Genomic DNA, 17,003 nt, shown 5'->3' on the forward strand with positions numbered 1-17,003 from the left:
CTCTGATCATGCAATCAGTTACGTGGGTGCAGGCGTCCGTGAGTGAGTGTGCAACTCTGTGTCTAATGTTGCATTCTGCTGCAGCAAACTGCATTATATTTTGGGGGGCCACTTATGGCTGCATGCTCAAGGACCTCTCTTGGTTGCAGTAACTCACACTTTCTGAAAACACCTTTTATTGCCTGTTTCACACAGCCATCGACTGCTCGCTGACTCCTCAGTCACTGCGCTTAACCAGACCCCAGCCTGCAGGGGCCGCTAGAGTTGATATAGAGTTTGTGGTGTGTTTGGCTATCAGATAACCGAGCCAATTGCTTGCAGACATTGTCGCTTTTTGAAAATGTGAATGAAGTGTGTTGTACGATGCTTTACAACCCATTGGTTGCACATGTCATTACACAGCAGTGGAGATCTGCACTCTACTGAGTACACCTTTCTAGTTCAGTATCAAATTAAGTCTAATAAAGGGTTGACTTTTGTCAATCTGGAAATAGACCAGCCTGATAACAGGTCTGTTTCACAGCAGTCATTTTTACAAAGTGTTACTAACATTAAGAATGGCTCCGTTCAATTTAGATCCAGCACAGTGTCACCGTGAGCCAGCATGGACTTTGCAATACCAGGACACTGAAAATGAAGCTGCTACATGCAAGCTTTTTGTAATATTTACATCTGTGCTTTTCTCACTGTCACATGTCAAAATGTTTTTCCATTCAGTGATAGAGCGAGTCGTCCTTCATTCAGAGAATCGGCGGTTAGATCTCTGGCTCCACTAGTCCATGTCGATGTGTCCTTGGGCAAGACACTTAATCCCAAATTGCTCCCGTTGCTGTGCCTACACATGCTGTATAAATGGGTGAATGACATATAGTGTAAAAGCAAGTACACGTCCATAACAAAGAAGGCAATACTGAATCTGCTTTAAAGACCCAATCCATCCATGTCCACCCAAACAGGTGTATTCACTTATTTTTCCTGATTAGACCTAATATATTGATTTGAGTGAATCCAGCATAGCTCCACCCAACTATAACATGAGCAGAAGTCTAATCAACCTGAACAAGTGAAAACACCTATGTGCGTGTGCAGGGCCTTTAAAGGATCATTCAGGATCATTTCACTGTGGGCCTTATTCTGCCATCTTTATTTAAAAATGAACTCATTATTTTACTTTACAGGTTTTTGAACTGTAGCGCTAAGTCAGTCTCAAAGCCCACAGGGCCCAAAACAAGGTGTTTGTCGTCTAAGTTGAATTTCTGATCGTCGCCAGTGAGACGATGAAGGGGGCTGGCGACTCTCTTCCTCCACCTTGGCAGGATCGGCATCCCGCTCGGCGTCTGTCGAGGCCTGTTGACCAAAGGGTCGCTCCGGTGTCCCTGTCAGGGTCACGCAGTCTCGCTGCTGGGCCGGCATAAGGTCCAGTAAAATCTGGAGCGCCTTGCCTTCGAGGGCCACGCGGGAAGCCGCCTCCTCAGTGCTCCAACCATTTTACTGTGCTGCCATCGTGACCTGCTGTGGTCACTGTATGGTAGGTCTTCACTGGCCGTTGAGAGGTAAGTCTGTGCTGATCTTTTGCGTAATGTCCAACTTGTACATGCTGACTCCAGAAGAATCCCACTGCTAACAGTGTGGTGTGCGGCATGAAATTAGAGGAGGGAGGAGTCTCTCAGCTATGTCAGCCCTAATATCCATCATATGTACTAATATCCATTATATGAATATTAGTACTAGGTATGTTGGGAAATGTGGGCCTTCACTACAATATGATATTATAGAATATGATGCATTGCTTTAGATTTAAATCAGTATGAACTGGAGTTGAAATTAGCACAACCGTAAACATCTATATCAGTAAATCTAACAATGCAGCAGTGATATTATTCCAACATATAATATAGTTAAACACTGACTTGGAACATTTTACTGCACAATGACTACTTATAGTTTTACATATTTATACATTTTGCTGATAATACTGACATACTTCAAAGTAAGGTTAAGTGAGGTTTTAGATGCAGGACTTTTACTTGCAGGCTTTTGTTCACGGTGTGGTGTTGGTAGAATACTTTTACTCAAGTAAAGGATGTGAGTACTTCTTACCACCAAAGGGTTCTCAGTCAGTGAACATCTGAGAATATAAAGCACTGATGGGTCAGTTTGCCCCGTGCCCCAAAATCACTAAATCCCTACGTTATAACGTTTGCCCCATCTAATGTCTGTTGCCAGGGCAATTCATCTCTTGTCGTGCGTCGAGCCCGTCACGTGAGGTGACGCGTTTCGGTCTTTGTCGTTCGTCACCCACCCATACGTCATAGGGAGAGGTACCTCCTCACAGAGAGGCTTTAAAGTAGAAGAAGTACAAACACAGATTATTCCCCCTGTTGCGCCTGGTAGTCTTGGATTTATTCAATTAACGTGAGACAGATTTTTAGGACTCATCATCATCATCATGAGGAAGGTAGCCGGCAGACACTTGTTGTGCTTTCTCCTACTTGCGTTCCCGCTGTCCTGGGCAGAGGACATGAAGCAAGATGTGAAGAAGAGTGAGAATAACGCAGGTGAGTATTGCACCTTGTTTTTAATCATGTGAATCATTCAAACTGATTTGATTCGCTTTATTTAGCGCCGTGAGTCGCTAAACGGGCGTTAAAATGCTGCACCGTGCATGCAGCTCGTAATATAAAGGAGCATAACGACTAGTTAAATTAATACATGCGACTGTATGGGTGCCCTTTTAAAATGCATACATTACAAACACTTGTTTTGCAAAGTAATCAGTAATAACATCAAATAGGCCAAATAATTAAGAAGAGTCGGAGGTTAGTTATTGCTCATGGTTAAATTTCTATTTAAAAATATAATTTCGTAAGAAATAACGAATACAATTATCACAATTAATCTGTTCAGAGGAGGCTTTGTAATGAAGTTTAAATTCCTCACTAATGCAAACATATGAGTCCGATTATTTTTTGTCAAAGTTATCAACACCCAATAACTTAGATATGTTGAAATCTTTTGGAAATCTTTCCAGCTTTTATTGCTGGCTGTATACATTATTTAATTCATGAATAATTCATGAATATTTTATTATATAATCCTGCATATTGTTATAATAAACCAATGTTTTTATACTTTTTTGAAGCAAAAAAGTTTGAAAGCAAATCATTGGACTGACCGATCATCAGTATTCTGATTCTTTGTGACAGCTTTAATTTGACTAAAGCATGGTTTCATTTTGGTTTGATTCAGCTTGTTTTCTTTAGTGAGGGAGTAGTTTTAATACAGTATGAGCATGAAATGTGCAGTCTTTCACACTTAAAGCCCCAATCCATCATTTTTACCAGGAGTTTGACTTAAAAGTAAAAAAACACACATACATATTCCTGTGTAATAAACCCACTTTATTGCAAACTTTAATGCCAAACCTTCAACAGCCACAGAAACTTCTAAAACTTATATTTTGTAATTGCCTTCTGTTCATTTGTACACTGAAAACACCTGTCAATTAGTTTGATGATTATGTGCAGTCCTGAGATTGGAAATGCTGTGCTACGGGTAAACTGTTTGTTTACAGTTGGATCAGGACTTGTTCCTTTTTAAAGTAACATAACGCTATAGCTAATGTAGCAAAAGTGTTTTCAAATGGTTGATACACAGTAGATGCAGAACTTCAACGTCGTATAAGTGTTTCTCTGGCCACCTGGTGAATGTGGGTCCAGTATTCACTCTCTCTCAGCTGTGTGTTTGATCTCCAACACCTGTTTTACACTTTACCACCCTACACTCATATTATGAGTGTAATTAATTTGCTATAAAAGAGACAAAATATGACTGATAACATTAAAGTTCTTTTACAATTTTATATAGATGTCGCAATAATATTGTGTAGTGAAAATCTAATGTTTCATTACAATTTGTGAAGAAGACAGATGTTAGTTTCCCAGAATATGCTGTATTTTAAGAAGTCAAATGGAGATATCTAAAAAAAGGAAGATATGCACGTGGATCAGCATCAGCAGGAAGAGAGGCATGAGACACCACCGAGCTGAGGGTATTTTCTTCAAAACAACGGATGAAGTCTAAACATCTGGCCAAATACTATATAAAGGCTGGGACGGCAAGGAGCAGCAGCCGTCAGTCATGGGGCAGAGAGAAAGATGTCTGAGCCAAGAAGGGTTTATGATTTGTTGCCTTTGTGAACTTGCATAGCATTAGTTTATGAACAATACGTACAAAGAATTTAAGATGCCAGTGTCTGAGGTGAGTAGTTTGACTTTGATGAAGCTTGTTTTCGTGATGATCCAAAGAATGGCCAGCAGAGAGGAGGCGTAAAGCCAAATCATTTTTATATATTTTGGAACACTGACAGTCTTATCTACTATTTATTTTAGCTGATAATGCTTCAAATTCAAATATTCTAATATATTATGCTAATCTGTGCAGATGATCTGGCATGGCGGATTGATTCAGGAGAGAAAAAGAAACACACTGTACTTATTGTACATACTGTTCTCAGTGCGGTTAGTTACTGTTAAGATGTACAAAAAAAGAACCATTGATTGTCATGATCCATTTCCAACGTTTGGAGCTGCCTTCACCTCCAGACACCTTAGAGACAGATAATCAGAGGGGCACCAGGCCCAGACGTATGTCCACCTCCTGTCTGTAAGTCTGTGCTGACCAGATGGCCCCCATTTTCATACAGACCAACAGATCACTGGAGTTCCCTTCTGCTTTAAAGACTTCACAAACGTCCTGGTCCTCAAGAAAAACCCTCCATCACAGCATTAAATGACTGCAGGCCCATTGCCCTGATGTTTGTGATCATGAAACACTGTTGTTTACCCACCTGAAGGACATCACAGGACCCATGCTGGACCCCCGGCAGTTACCAGGTGAACAGGTCAGTGGATGGTGTCCTGCAACCGTCCTAGTGAAGTTTGCAGAACACAACGGCCAACCTTGACTTTCTACATAGAAACATCAGGAGAAAGGCCCAGCAGAGGATGCACCTCCTGCACCAGTTTAAGAACTTCATCCTGCCTCAGATCCATTTCTGGACTGCCAGGACTGCAGTGAAAATCATTGGTGCCAGTATGCCCTCCATTCAGAACTTCAGAGTCAGGAAACTGGCAGGAAACATCACTGCAGACTCTTCACGCACCGGGCACAAAATGTTTCAGCTGCTACGGAACACTAGACACCAAAACAACCAGACACAAACATCTGTCATACACTGTCTGTAACCCTGTAACATCCACTGTACTTTAATGTACCTGTAAATTATATATTTCTGTAGTTACACACTGTTTTTCTTCAACATGTAAATATCATCACTGTCAATATGAATATAAGCACGCTGTATACACTGTAGTGCCAAATCCAACTACCTCATGTAAAGCAACTTGTTAATCATTCCATATTTATTATTGCATCCTTTTGTACTATTGTCTCACTGTCTACTAATCGCATTCAGATGTTGTTACTTATCAGGCCAATAAATCTGGATCTGACGATTCAGTAAAAATGATGTAAAAACAGGGACCACTTAGAGCCCCATGTGAAAATGTTTTACAGCAGAAATAAACATTTCTACAGCCTGGTACACAAATCGTCTTTGGTTTCTATGGCTAATTTCCCCGTTCATGACAACTTTACGGGTGGATTTTTACACAACTCACCCGTTAAAATCATATCAAGGCTTGAAGTTAAGCATAACTGAGGGTGTGGCCGTTTTGAGTGACAGGTGGGTGACGTTTCGGGTTGCTGGCTGCTAACTGTTTGCTCTGCTGCTTCACCATGGGCCCGACTCAGCTCCACCGGTGATCCACCTTTTTGCTCATCTTGAGAGTCAGTGTGTCGTCACTGTCTGGATGGCTGGGGCCACGGCCACCCACTTTGAGCTTCAGAAGGCTCCTCAGAAACCCATGGGTGACGTCACGGAGACTACGCTATATTTTACACAGTCTATGGTTGTTAGTCTTGTACCAAAATGTTGGACGTATTATAATTTTGACCTTTTCATCAGGCGATGAAAAGTCAGGATCATCAAAGTAATGACAACTTATACTTTTGGCAACATGGATACCTTTACCAGAGTTCAGACATTTCACACAAAAATACAAATGTTAACCTGCTGGTGGCGTAGAGGGAAACTTAGGGTGTCATTAGTATTCATCCTCTGGGGACCATAAACGTCTTCACAACGTTTCATGGAAATTCACCTGCCTGTTATTGTGATATTCTAGTAGCAGTTGTTCAGATATTACCATAAATCATTATCTCAAAAAACGGTCTTTCAACACATTTAAAATGGATTTCACTTCAGCTCTTCTATGTGAGCCAAAACCGTTTCCATCTGATTCTCACTGTTATCAGGCAAGCGTGTGAGGGAAGAGATGATGATCAATAATACATCCTCCTGCCAACTGGCTGACAAATGACACAGAGAGGCAGGATATGTTTTGTACAACCTTATTTGATTAAGAGTTGAAAACGCTTACATCAGGATGGCCGTGGACCAAAGAAAGAAGCCAGGAAAGCAGAATCTCTCGTTGCTCTCGTCCAGATGAGGCCTTATGACACCTGATGACAGAGTGATCACTTGTCTCTGAAGGAAATGAACGGACGCCCAAATTGCGCGGCTGTCAGTGAGGCTTCTTTCTTGGCTTGTTTAGAGGAAAATATGGATCTACTTTAGCAATAAATTACTCACAGTAAATAAATTTCAGTTTATTAAAATTGGTGTCAGAGCGCCAAGTTCTCCGACAATGCACTGAACCTTAAGCCCGCTCCCTGTGGGTGGTGAGTCCATATGGTGGCAACTCAACCTTATCCCATGGATGCTTGCCAGGCCACCACCACTGGCTCCAGGAGGGGATCCCGGTTTGCTTATGTCCTGTCAGGGTTATCTTTCAATTTGTGGTCGAGTCATACGGGTTCTCGAATTGCTCTTTTTTTGCCTTGGGCATAGGATCTTCCAAGGCCAAAAAAGAGGCTTACTGAACCCGACAATACAGCTCCTAGGGACACATAAACCCGTTCACCACATTAAGATGCAGATTCCCAGAGGACAACGAGGAGTTTGGACATCCAATAGAAGCTCAGAGTACAATTAGTGCACCTTCACAGTAGCTAGGGACATCCGACTGTAAGACGACCCCAGGGCAGACCATAACCACCCATCTGGGATACATATTCGTACAATATTGTATGCATGTTAACTTCTCTTTTGAGGCTAAGTGTTGTCTTGACAAACAAAAGGAGGAGGATAAACATGAAGCTTCTTTTTTTATTTTTTTTTTATGTGTGACCAGAATATCTTTCTCAAGAGGGTATGGTGACGTTTTTGTTTTTCTTCAAAACTGAATTGACACCCACTGGAAAAAAGTAGAAAAAGTAAAAAATCTGTATAATAATGGATGTATGTGGATTGTTTTTAACCATTGATTCTTCTGTTATTTCCAACTGTAGATTGGAGCCAAGCGAAGACCAGACGACTGTTTGCGAGACGAAAGATTTCTCCACCACAGGAAAGTCACACTCCTGTAAGCTTTCTTTTTTTCCTCTTTAACTGCCTTTTTATCTCAATAAGGCCACCATGTGTTCACAAACGTATCAGTGAGGCATGCTTATGAATGCTTAAAATGACAAGAGTGTGGCTCAATTTCTCGGGAAGCTGGCAGTGTAAGTTTGCCTTTCTGTGTGAATATATCTGAATTGGTGAGTTTTAATCCATAGGGTCCAGAGGGATTTCTTTTCCTTTTTTTTTTTGTTTCAGAAAAACAAGTCAAACGTCATGACCCCTGCCCGTCGCTGTGGCCACTTGATGGAGAGCTGCTCCACCCATACCCCGTGCTGTGACCCCTGCGCTTCCTGCCGCTGTCGACTCTTCAACACCATCTGTCACTGCTGGAGGATGAACCCCCTGTGCTTAAGGAAGACGTAGATGAAGCACAAACGCGCACATGCACAGATACAACCCAGCACCTCCATTATACAGTGACAGGCATATATAAACAAAGAAATGCACAGTTCAGATAATATTTATACTAAGACGTTTGGGAAATCAGGAAAAAAATAAGTTATTTGTATTGTCTGTGGCTTCAACACTTGAAGGATGAAAGGAGAGAAGAGAATGAAATAATGAATCCTGTGTTTTTTTTGTCTTCAGTCTTCTAAGTGATAAAGATGAAAATATTCACATAAGTATATACAGAATATCCAAATACCCAACATACAGTATGTACAGTAGGTGAAGCAAAGGATGAGTGACATATGCTTTTTCATGTATGTAGACAAACACATGTAAACTACGTATAGTGCCTTTTGTATTTCTCGCACTATTGCTGCTTTTCAATGTTTTTATCACTTTTGCTCTCAAGCCATGATAAACATGTGGGGACCCATAATAACCAGATTAGCATTAGGACATACATTCTCTTCTTTTTTTTAAGTTGGTGCCTTACAGACTAGATGTGGAAAAATAAAGCAAAGTCATATGTTTTGAGTCAGAAACTGACTTTTCTGTTCCTATGTAAAATATTCCTTGGAGAACAGATGCATCGAGATCCCAAAATGTGGAATTGCTCATTATTCCCAATGCGGATTTATGAGTTAAACTTAGTTTATGTTTATGCTATTAAATAAATACATCATAAACCTATATTATCCTTGTGCTTTGTACTTTTACTTAGTTGTTTTTTGAGTGGAAATGTCCTAAAATGCATACATACATAAATGTAGAATTACATGTCACTTATATGTGGATTTATGGGAGGAAACCATGTTTAGTTTAGGAAATATGAGCGAAATCATCGAAACAAAGCAACAAAAAGAAGAAGTTATATAAAATGTTTGCTGGCCGCTGTCTTGTGGAAAAACAGGGACTAAAGCCGATGTGTGTTCTCTTCCAGGACAACTATGTGTAAAGCTTCAAGATAATGCACACTAGAGATCATCATATTTTCAGAAAGTCCTAAAAAGCCATGACCAATAAAATCCAATAAGACAAGCAAAGTTTTTTTTTTTTTCATCATTTATTTTTTTAATTATTTTTGGACAGTAGTTTAGGTTATCAAGTTTACGTTCGCACCAGCATATATGGTGTCCACAGTTTTTCAAAGTTAGGTAACTTTGTACAATTTGGGAGAGTGTACACATAAACAAAAAAAAAAAAAAAAAAAAAAACATCAGACAGGGGGACTTGAGAGAGAATGTGATAGAGGTCGATGATGCTTGCTAAGCTAAATCAATCATTACAGGGTCATTCATTCACTATTCCACAAAATCTGTTTGTAATGGTTTTACGTATCTCACCCACTTGTCCCAGAGTTGAATAAACCTGTTTCTCTGAAGGCGAAGGGAAAAAGTGATCCTTTCCATAACATAGATGTTGTTTACTATATCTATCCACTCCTGTATCGTGGGGGGCTCAGGAAGCAACCAGCGCCTTGTGAGTGCTTTTTTAAGACAAGTGAAGTTTTGATGAAAAGAGCCATATTAACATTACAGTAATCCATGATGAAGGGACCCAAATAAATTCACTGAGCTGAATACATGTACTGTGTCTGATTATGTCACAATCAAAGCTTGAATCAAAAATAGTCATGTACATAGACAAGAGGACACGAGGAAAGGTCAGCGATTATGTCCAACATAAATGTGTGCAGGGAACGTGATAAATTTCAAAAATGCCATCTTCACAAACCACATGATCTGTGTTCTTCTGCCTGATTATGAACAGATCCATTCTCACACATGCAAAAATGTGTGAACTGAGATTTATTGGCCATAAATATGGGGAGCATTTGACTATGGAAGAGCATTTAAGGTCATTTTTCATCTACCGCCTGTTATAAAACAGATGAGTTCGCTTCATTCCTTTTACCCCTGCATGATGTCGGGCCAAAGAACATCATGGCTTATGATTTATAAACTCAAACTGTTTTAAAAAAAGAGATATTTCTCCGACTGGGTATAGAGTAGAGTACACACAAAAACATTATTAACCTGGGTATCTATATTAAAAGTAGTTGAGAGAAGGAACTGGACACTTTTAGGGCAGCTATGGAATTTCTTGGTGTCAAAGAGGAAGGGAAAATAACCGCATGAATGTTAGTCAGAGAGGGATAATGCAGAAGTCAGTGTAAAAAAACAAACAAAGATAGACCCATTTGGGCAGAGAAATATCACTTTAAATGCACCCAGGCTGGTTGATAGCTCACTTGGCATCATGGCAGAGCTCAGTTTCAACGTGGATCATGGCTATCTGGAGGGTCTGGTTCGAGGACTGAAGTCCGGAATCCTGACTCGCTCCGACTATCACAATCTGGCTCAGTGTGACACACTTGAGGGTAAGAATATTGTATCACACTGCCATTTTATGACACATTTTAAATTTGGGAATTTAGCTTTCTGAGAAATGTATCTTTTAAAAAGGTTTGTGTGGAGTTGACGGGGGCTCATCTTACTTAACTTTGATCCCATTTTCAAAGGAGATAATCTGAATTTGCTTACCATGGAACAAGACATTCCTTTGTGGGAGACAGATACAATGCAAGTCAGTGTGGATGAAGACAAATGAGATGTTTGTGATAAGTTCTGCACTATATATTTCTTCAGGAATGTTTACTCTCCCACTCTGTTAGTTTGTCCAAACTGGACCAAGTGGTTCTTGGAAAGACTGCATAATTGCAATTAACACCATCTGTGTTTGTGTATATAATCCATACATATGTGGTTTGTTTGTTTTTACCAGCTGTAATGTGTTTAACAAGTTGGTCAAAAGTCAGAAAGAGCTATGTGGGAATTACATACTGTATTCAGCTATTCAGCTGTTTTTTTGTTTTGTTCCTGCAACCTAATAGGAAGCTGCTGTGGAAAAACAGAGATGATGAGTAAAAAGGGGGGTCGAGTACAGAACCTTGATGCAATGTCTTTCCTCTCCCCTTCTCAGACATGAAGCTGCATCTGCAGTGCACAGACTACGGTAAGATGCTGTCATCGTCTGAAGAGGACCTGACGGTGTCTCTGGTGGACAGCAAGTTAAGAGAAAACCTGGTGACTGAATTCAGCTGCCTTCGCTCCAATGCCCTGCCTCCACTATCAACCTTCCTTGACTATATAACGTACGTTTCATGTGTTAAGTTATAAATTACACAAAGGTCACATGACATACTTATTTGTTTCCTGTAGTTATCTATCCATTTTTCTTGATTATCGCTAAAAGAAAACTGTGGATTATGTACATATGCATTTCTTTCCTCCATTATAATGTCCGTCACATTCAAAGAAAGCTCATTTCACTAAACTTACTGCATCTGCTACCAGTTTCTAAAAACAAAGGCATGTTTATGGCTAAATATAAAATGCCATGCAGAAAAATAAAGGGACTTACATTTACCCTGCTCTCTGCCATAGCTACAGCTACATGATTGACAATGTGGTGATGCTGATCACTGGGGCCCTGAAACAGAGAGATGTGGCAGAGCTCCTTCCGCGGTGTCACCCACTGGGAGCTTTTGACCAAATGGCAGCAGTGGGCATCGCTCGTACACCGACTGAGCTCTACTCGGCCATCCTGGTGGACACGCCACTAGGTATGTTCATCAAACAACCTGTGTTGAACTTCCAAAGACTGTAAACTTTAGTATGAACAGGACTAATGCCAGTCACAGAGTTGTTGCAAGTCACTAAACATAATTAACCATAACCAGTTTACAGTGAGAGTGGATTTTATTTTATGGTGGGGAGGAAACATCTCTGAAAAGTCTTTGAAGTATGGAAGCGGAAAAAAAGACGGATGAAAAAATAGCTCATGTTTAGTCAACTTAACTAACTCGAACATTAGAATCATTATCATATATTTTGACTGAAGGGCTTCTTCACACCGTTAGGTGGCAGTGAATTATTTTATGAATACGTATGGCAGAGAGAATTTAGGGTTGAGGAAACATAAGGATGAGGAACACGAGGCTAAGGGAACATACCGCTGAGGGAACATAGGGCTAAGGGAACATACATCTGAGGGAGCATAAGGCTAAGGGAACATACTGCTGACGGAACATAGGGCTAAGGGAACATACTGCTGAGGGATCATAGGGCTAAGGGAACATAGTGCTGAGGGAACATAGGGCTAAGGGAACATACATCTGTGGGAACATATAGGGTTAAGGGAACATACATCTGAGGGAACATAGGGCTAAGGGAACATACATCTGAGGGAGCATAAGGCTAAGGGAACATACATCTGAGGGATCATAAGGCTAAGGGAACATACTGCTGAGGGAACATAGGGCTAGGGGAACATACATCTGTGGGAACATATAGGGTTAAGGGAACATACATCTGAGGGAACATAAGGCTAAGGGAACATACCGCTGAGGGAACATAGGGCTAGGGGAACATACATCTGTGGGAACATATAGGGTTAAGGGAACATACATATGAGGGAACATAGGGCTAAGGGAACATACATCTGAGGGAGCATAAGGCTAAGGGAACATACCGCTGAGGGAACATAGGGCTAGGGGAACATACATCTGTGGGAACATATAGGGTTAAGGGAACATACATCTGAGGGAACATAGGGCTAAGGGAACATACATCTGAGGGAGCATAAGGCTAAGGGAACATACATCTGAGGGATCATAAGGCTAAGGGAACATACCGCTGAGGGAACATAGGGCTAGGGGAACATACATCTGTGGGAACATATAGGGTTAAGGGAACATACATCTGAGGGAACATAAGGCTAAGGGAACATACCGCTGAGGGAACATAGGGCTAGGGGAACATACATCTGTGGGAACATATAGGGTTAAGGGAACATACATATGAGGGAACATAGGGCTAAGGGAACATACATCTGAGGGAGCATAAGGCTAAGGGAACATACCGCTGAGGGAACATAGGGCTAGGGGAACATACATCTGTGGGAACATATAGGGCTAAGGGAACATACATCTGAGGGAGCATAAGGCTAAGGGAACATACCGCTGAGGGAACATAGGGCTAGGGGAACATACATCTGTGGGAACATATAGGGTTAAGGGAACATAGATCTGAGGGAAGATAGGGCTAAGGGAACATACATCTGAGGGAGCATAAGGCTAAGGGAACATACCGCTGAGGGAACATAGGGCTAGGGGAACATACATCTGAGGGAACATACATCTGAGGGAACATAGGGCTAAGGGAACATACATGTGTGGGAACATGGGGCTAAGGGAACATTGAAGGAACATAAAACAAATCCAAACCGCAACTATTCCATCAGATTAAATTCCTTTTCACACCACAATTTCTAAACGCTGGTCCGTCCAGCCCTTCAGTTAGTCAGAGTTTTTATTTTGATCATCTTAATTGAAGTCCTGCTCGATAAAAAAATGTAAAGTGATATATAAAACAGACTAATGAAACTGATGCCCATTGTGTTGTTGTCATAGCTCAGTTTTTCCAGGATGCTGTATCTGAGTCCAACCTGGATGAGATGGAAGCTGAGATCCTCAGAAACAAACTGTTTAAGGTGACTTAAAAAGTGTTAGATAATGTGTGTGTGTTCATATAAATTCTGGATTACAGGGTTTACTATTCTAACATGAGTTTTATAATGTTGTTCTTACCTTCTTTGGTTGAAGTCAGGGTTTTATGTTACAGACACTTAAAGCCATCTCCATGAAATTATCATATATTTTCTTCAAAGGCATATTTAGAGTCGTTCCACTCTTTCTGCAAGAACATGGGTGGAGCCACAAAAGATATAATGTGTCCTGTCCTGGAGGTACTGTGACAATAGCCACTGTTGAAGTTTTACATACTATATATATATATATATATTTTTTTTTTTTGTTTGTCAAAAATGCTTTGTATGTATATACTGTATGTGTGTGCTGCAGTTTGAGGCAGACAGGCGGGCCTTCATTATCACAGTGAACTCCTTCGGGACAGATCTTAGCAGAGCAGACCGGATTGCGTTGTATCCATCTTGTGGCAGCCTTTACCCTGAAGGGCTGCGCCTGCTGGGCAGAGCAGAGGACCACGGGCAGGTTAAAGAAGTGGCTGACTGTTACCCAGTGAGTCTGATCACATTTCTGTGAACTCTTAACAAGAATATTGCTTCTGCAGTTAACTTAAGTCATTAAAGTGGTTGACCTCGACCTTAACTTCTCTGCAGGCGTATAAAATAATTTTTGATGACCCTGAGCCAGGATCCGGATTTAAGACTCTGGAAGACAGATTCTTTGAACAAGAGGTAATATATCTAATATACCATCTGATCAGGATGTAGCTTTCAGCTGTTGAACTTTTGATGTTGCAAAAATATTTGGACCGAGCAACCCATTTCACATATAATTCAGTTTTGATGTATGGGCAGTTTGTTTAAATTATTTTTACTGACGAAATGACAATTTGCAAAGTAAATGTTTTGACAAGTCAACCAGAGACAAAGCAAACACATTCTGAACTTGATTCATGTGTAAACTATATATCTTAACTTTATCTTAACCCGCCTTTCTGTCTCTCTGAGCGGCTTCAACGTCCATCCTTTACCCTTTATCTTTTCTCAGGTGAAACTGAACACACTGGCTTTCCTGCAGCAGTTCCACTTCGGAGTATTTTACTCCTACATCAAACTGAAGGAGCAGGAGATTCGCAACATTGTCTGGATCGCTGAGTGTGTCACACAGAGACAGAAATCCAAGATAAACAACTACATACCCATCTTCCAGGGAACTGAGCAATAAAACCATAAATCTAACATAGAGTTGTGAAACAACAAGGTAATAAATGCACTTCATCAAAAGCATACTTGTTGATCTCTTCATTATCCAAGTTTGTTCATGAGGATTAGATACTGGTGGTGCTTTAAAGTCAGTCACAAATATATTCTGTGTTGTTATTACAGACCTCAGAAAATACAACAATGAAGCCTCGTGATTAATAATAACTACTTGCTATAGTTAGTATGTTCCCGTTCACATTACTGGCACAATATCTGCATGAGTAAAAAGAACACAAGTGTGCATTTCATGAGGTATAATAATGTGTAACTATACAATAGTGTACAAAATGTAATACAAAATATAAGTAATGTAGCAAAAACAGTGGTATAAAAGTCTAATTTGTCAGTTTTAGCAGCTAAGCTTTGGCAGGTGAGTTCATGAATCACCCATCTTTGCTCTTCATCAGCTCGTCCTCCCGTCACTTTTTCACTAAAAAAAAACAAAATGTAAAACACCTGTCAGTAGAGCACCATCGATTAGATCAAAGTATGCACGTCTTTAGTTGTATAATGGCCTAACTTACAGCACCGAACAGGGACATCAAGAGGGATGTAGTTCTGCTGGCAGAGATGAACAAAAGCAGATGCTAATCTACAGGGTGCTCTGGAGGAGCTCAACTCACACACAGACAAGAACCGACCAGGATCCACCTGATGACAAAAGAACGTTGTGAAAATAACTTAATCAGTCAAACAAAAACAGATTATGATTGTGGTGCCATGGACATGTCAAGCAAGTCCAATATATTGCCTTTCTCCAAACCTATATTAGATTTGAAAAACATGTACATTTGTTTAGCATTATTTCTCTTTGACAGGACTGATACGTTACAGACATAGCTTTTGCTTCTTCTAATCTATCAGTGAAGTTCACAAGTCCAGAGTCAACATTTACTTTGGCACATGGACATTTATCATCACGGCCAGCTGATTCATTTCTTATTTTGGCCATGAAATCCATTAAGAATTGGGAGAGGCCAGGGCTGTTTAGTGGGCACTGTGGAAGATGCATGTTTTCACAGTGTCTGGCACATGCGTTAAAATAAATACTCACCACCCTAAAGCAGGAACTCAGCGGAGACGCAGGAGAGGAGAACAGAAAGTCACAGCTCACAGGGCTTGAGGCTGCTTTAGAAATGTGCTCTGTTACACCTTGCGGTTTCATACAATCCGGTTTCATCTGAAGACACAGAAAAATGATCACTGCATGTGAGAACTGACTGTTTTCATGTCGATAAAGCTCTACCAACAGGAATGTGCAGACACAAGATTTTCTTATGTATTTATTTGATATACAAACACTGCCAGTCTCTCATATGTCCTACCTGCCAACTGTACAAAAATCCCTCCATGTTTTCAGCCTGAGACCCATCAGGCAAAAGAAAATCATTCCCTGCTTCATTGTCATTAGTCCCCAGCAGACCAGTGGACTTGCCTGTGTGGATAAAAACATGTTACTAATAATGAGGATCAGTAACTATGACCATGGACTTGTTTATTCTCCTAACACATGTTAAATCTTTAGTTTTAATCCTACCATGCAACCATCCATCGAGAGTGAAGCTGCACACCTCAAGCGACAGGTCACATGACACTGACGCACCATTCTGATTGGACACCTGCACAACGTTTGACCCTCTTCTGACAGACAATCCATTGTCACTGTGAAATGCACGTGTTACAGCGTTGTTGCAGTTGGCCTTCACCTGTGACAAACATTTTTCTTTATTTTTCAGACACGTTGAAAGAAGCGGCAGTTTTGTTCTTTGTTCTGCACTGCTGTAAATCGCCCCACTCTCTAAATGAATGTTTTTGCGGTTCACCCAGCCATGTTTTGTCCCCGACGTCTACACATACCTGTCCGTTGTGCTGAATGTTGATGGTGCTGTTATTCATTCCTATCAGAAGGAAGCTATGCGAGTCTGAGCTGCGCAGCAGCGTGAATGAAGGCTCAGCGCTGACGTCTTGAGCGAGGAGCAGAGGGCAGGAGCCCGGGAGCTCATACAGGTGACCGTCAAATGTCACCACAAACTGATCTGCCACCAACAAAGCTTGGTCTTATAGAGAGAAGCAGAAGAAGAGAGACAGCATTGCAATTCAATTACGTCCTGCAGTAAAATTTCCATCATGCTTTTATTGCTGAGAAACTAGTCATACGTATAAAGGGGCTGTCCATGATCTTCCTTTTGAGGCGGTAAAGTTCAGCTGTGGGCCTGAT

General features: G+C 40.8%; 2 protein-coding genes and 1 long non-coding RNA gene across 3 annotated transcripts; 2 read left to right on the forward strand and 1 right to left on the reverse strand.

Annotated features, from left to right (window-relative positions):
• The first annotated feature begins 2,449 nt into the window (after positions 1-2,449).
• Positions 2,450-7,988, forward strand: asip2b (agouti signaling protein, nonagouti homolog (mouse) 2b). The gene is made up of 3 exons (XM_076098080.1): positions 2,450-2,558; positions 7,474-7,547; positions 7,781-7,988. The coding sequence occupies exons 1-3, from the start codon at positions 2,450-2,452 to the stop codon at positions 7,946-7,948; spliced, it is 351 nt and encodes a 116-aa protein (XP_075954195.1). The 3' UTR covers positions 7,949-7,988.
• A 2,231-nt stretch (positions 7,989-10,219) lies between these two features.
• Positions 10,220-15,197, forward strand: LOC142956470 (V-type proton ATPase subunit d 1-like). The gene is made up of 8 exons (XM_076098079.1): positions 10,220-10,355; positions 10,958-11,129; positions 11,422-11,600; positions 13,449-13,528; positions 13,706-13,783; positions 13,899-14,075; positions 14,177-14,254; positions 14,571-15,197. Exons 1-8 carry the CDS (start codon positions 10,235-10,237, stop codon positions 14,745-14,747), a joined length of 1,062 nt encoding a protein of 353 aa, XP_075954194.1. The 5' UTR covers positions 10,220-10,234; the 3' UTR covers positions 14,748-15,197.
• Positions 14,515-16,485, reverse strand: LOC142956473 (uncharacterized). Its single transcript, XR_012956029.1, has 5 exons — positions 16,323-16,485; positions 16,111-16,220; positions 15,840-15,965; positions 15,310-15,436; positions 14,515-15,215 (listed from the first exon to the last, which is right to left on the reverse strand). It is a non-coding gene; the product is annotated as an uncharacterized LOC142956473 (long non-coding RNA).
• Between the last annotated feature and the right edge of the window lie 518 nt (positions 16,486-17,003).

The sequence above is a fragment of the Anarhichas minor genome, unplaced genomic scaffold (assembly GCF_050575085.1).
Source record: "Anarhichas minor isolate MPS153535 unplaced genomic scaffold, ASM5057508v1 ptg000024l, whole genome shotgun sequence".
In the NCBI taxonomy this organism is placed as follows: Eukaryota; Metazoa; Chordata; class Actinopteri; order Perciformes; family Anarhichadidae; genus Anarhichas; species Anarhichas minor.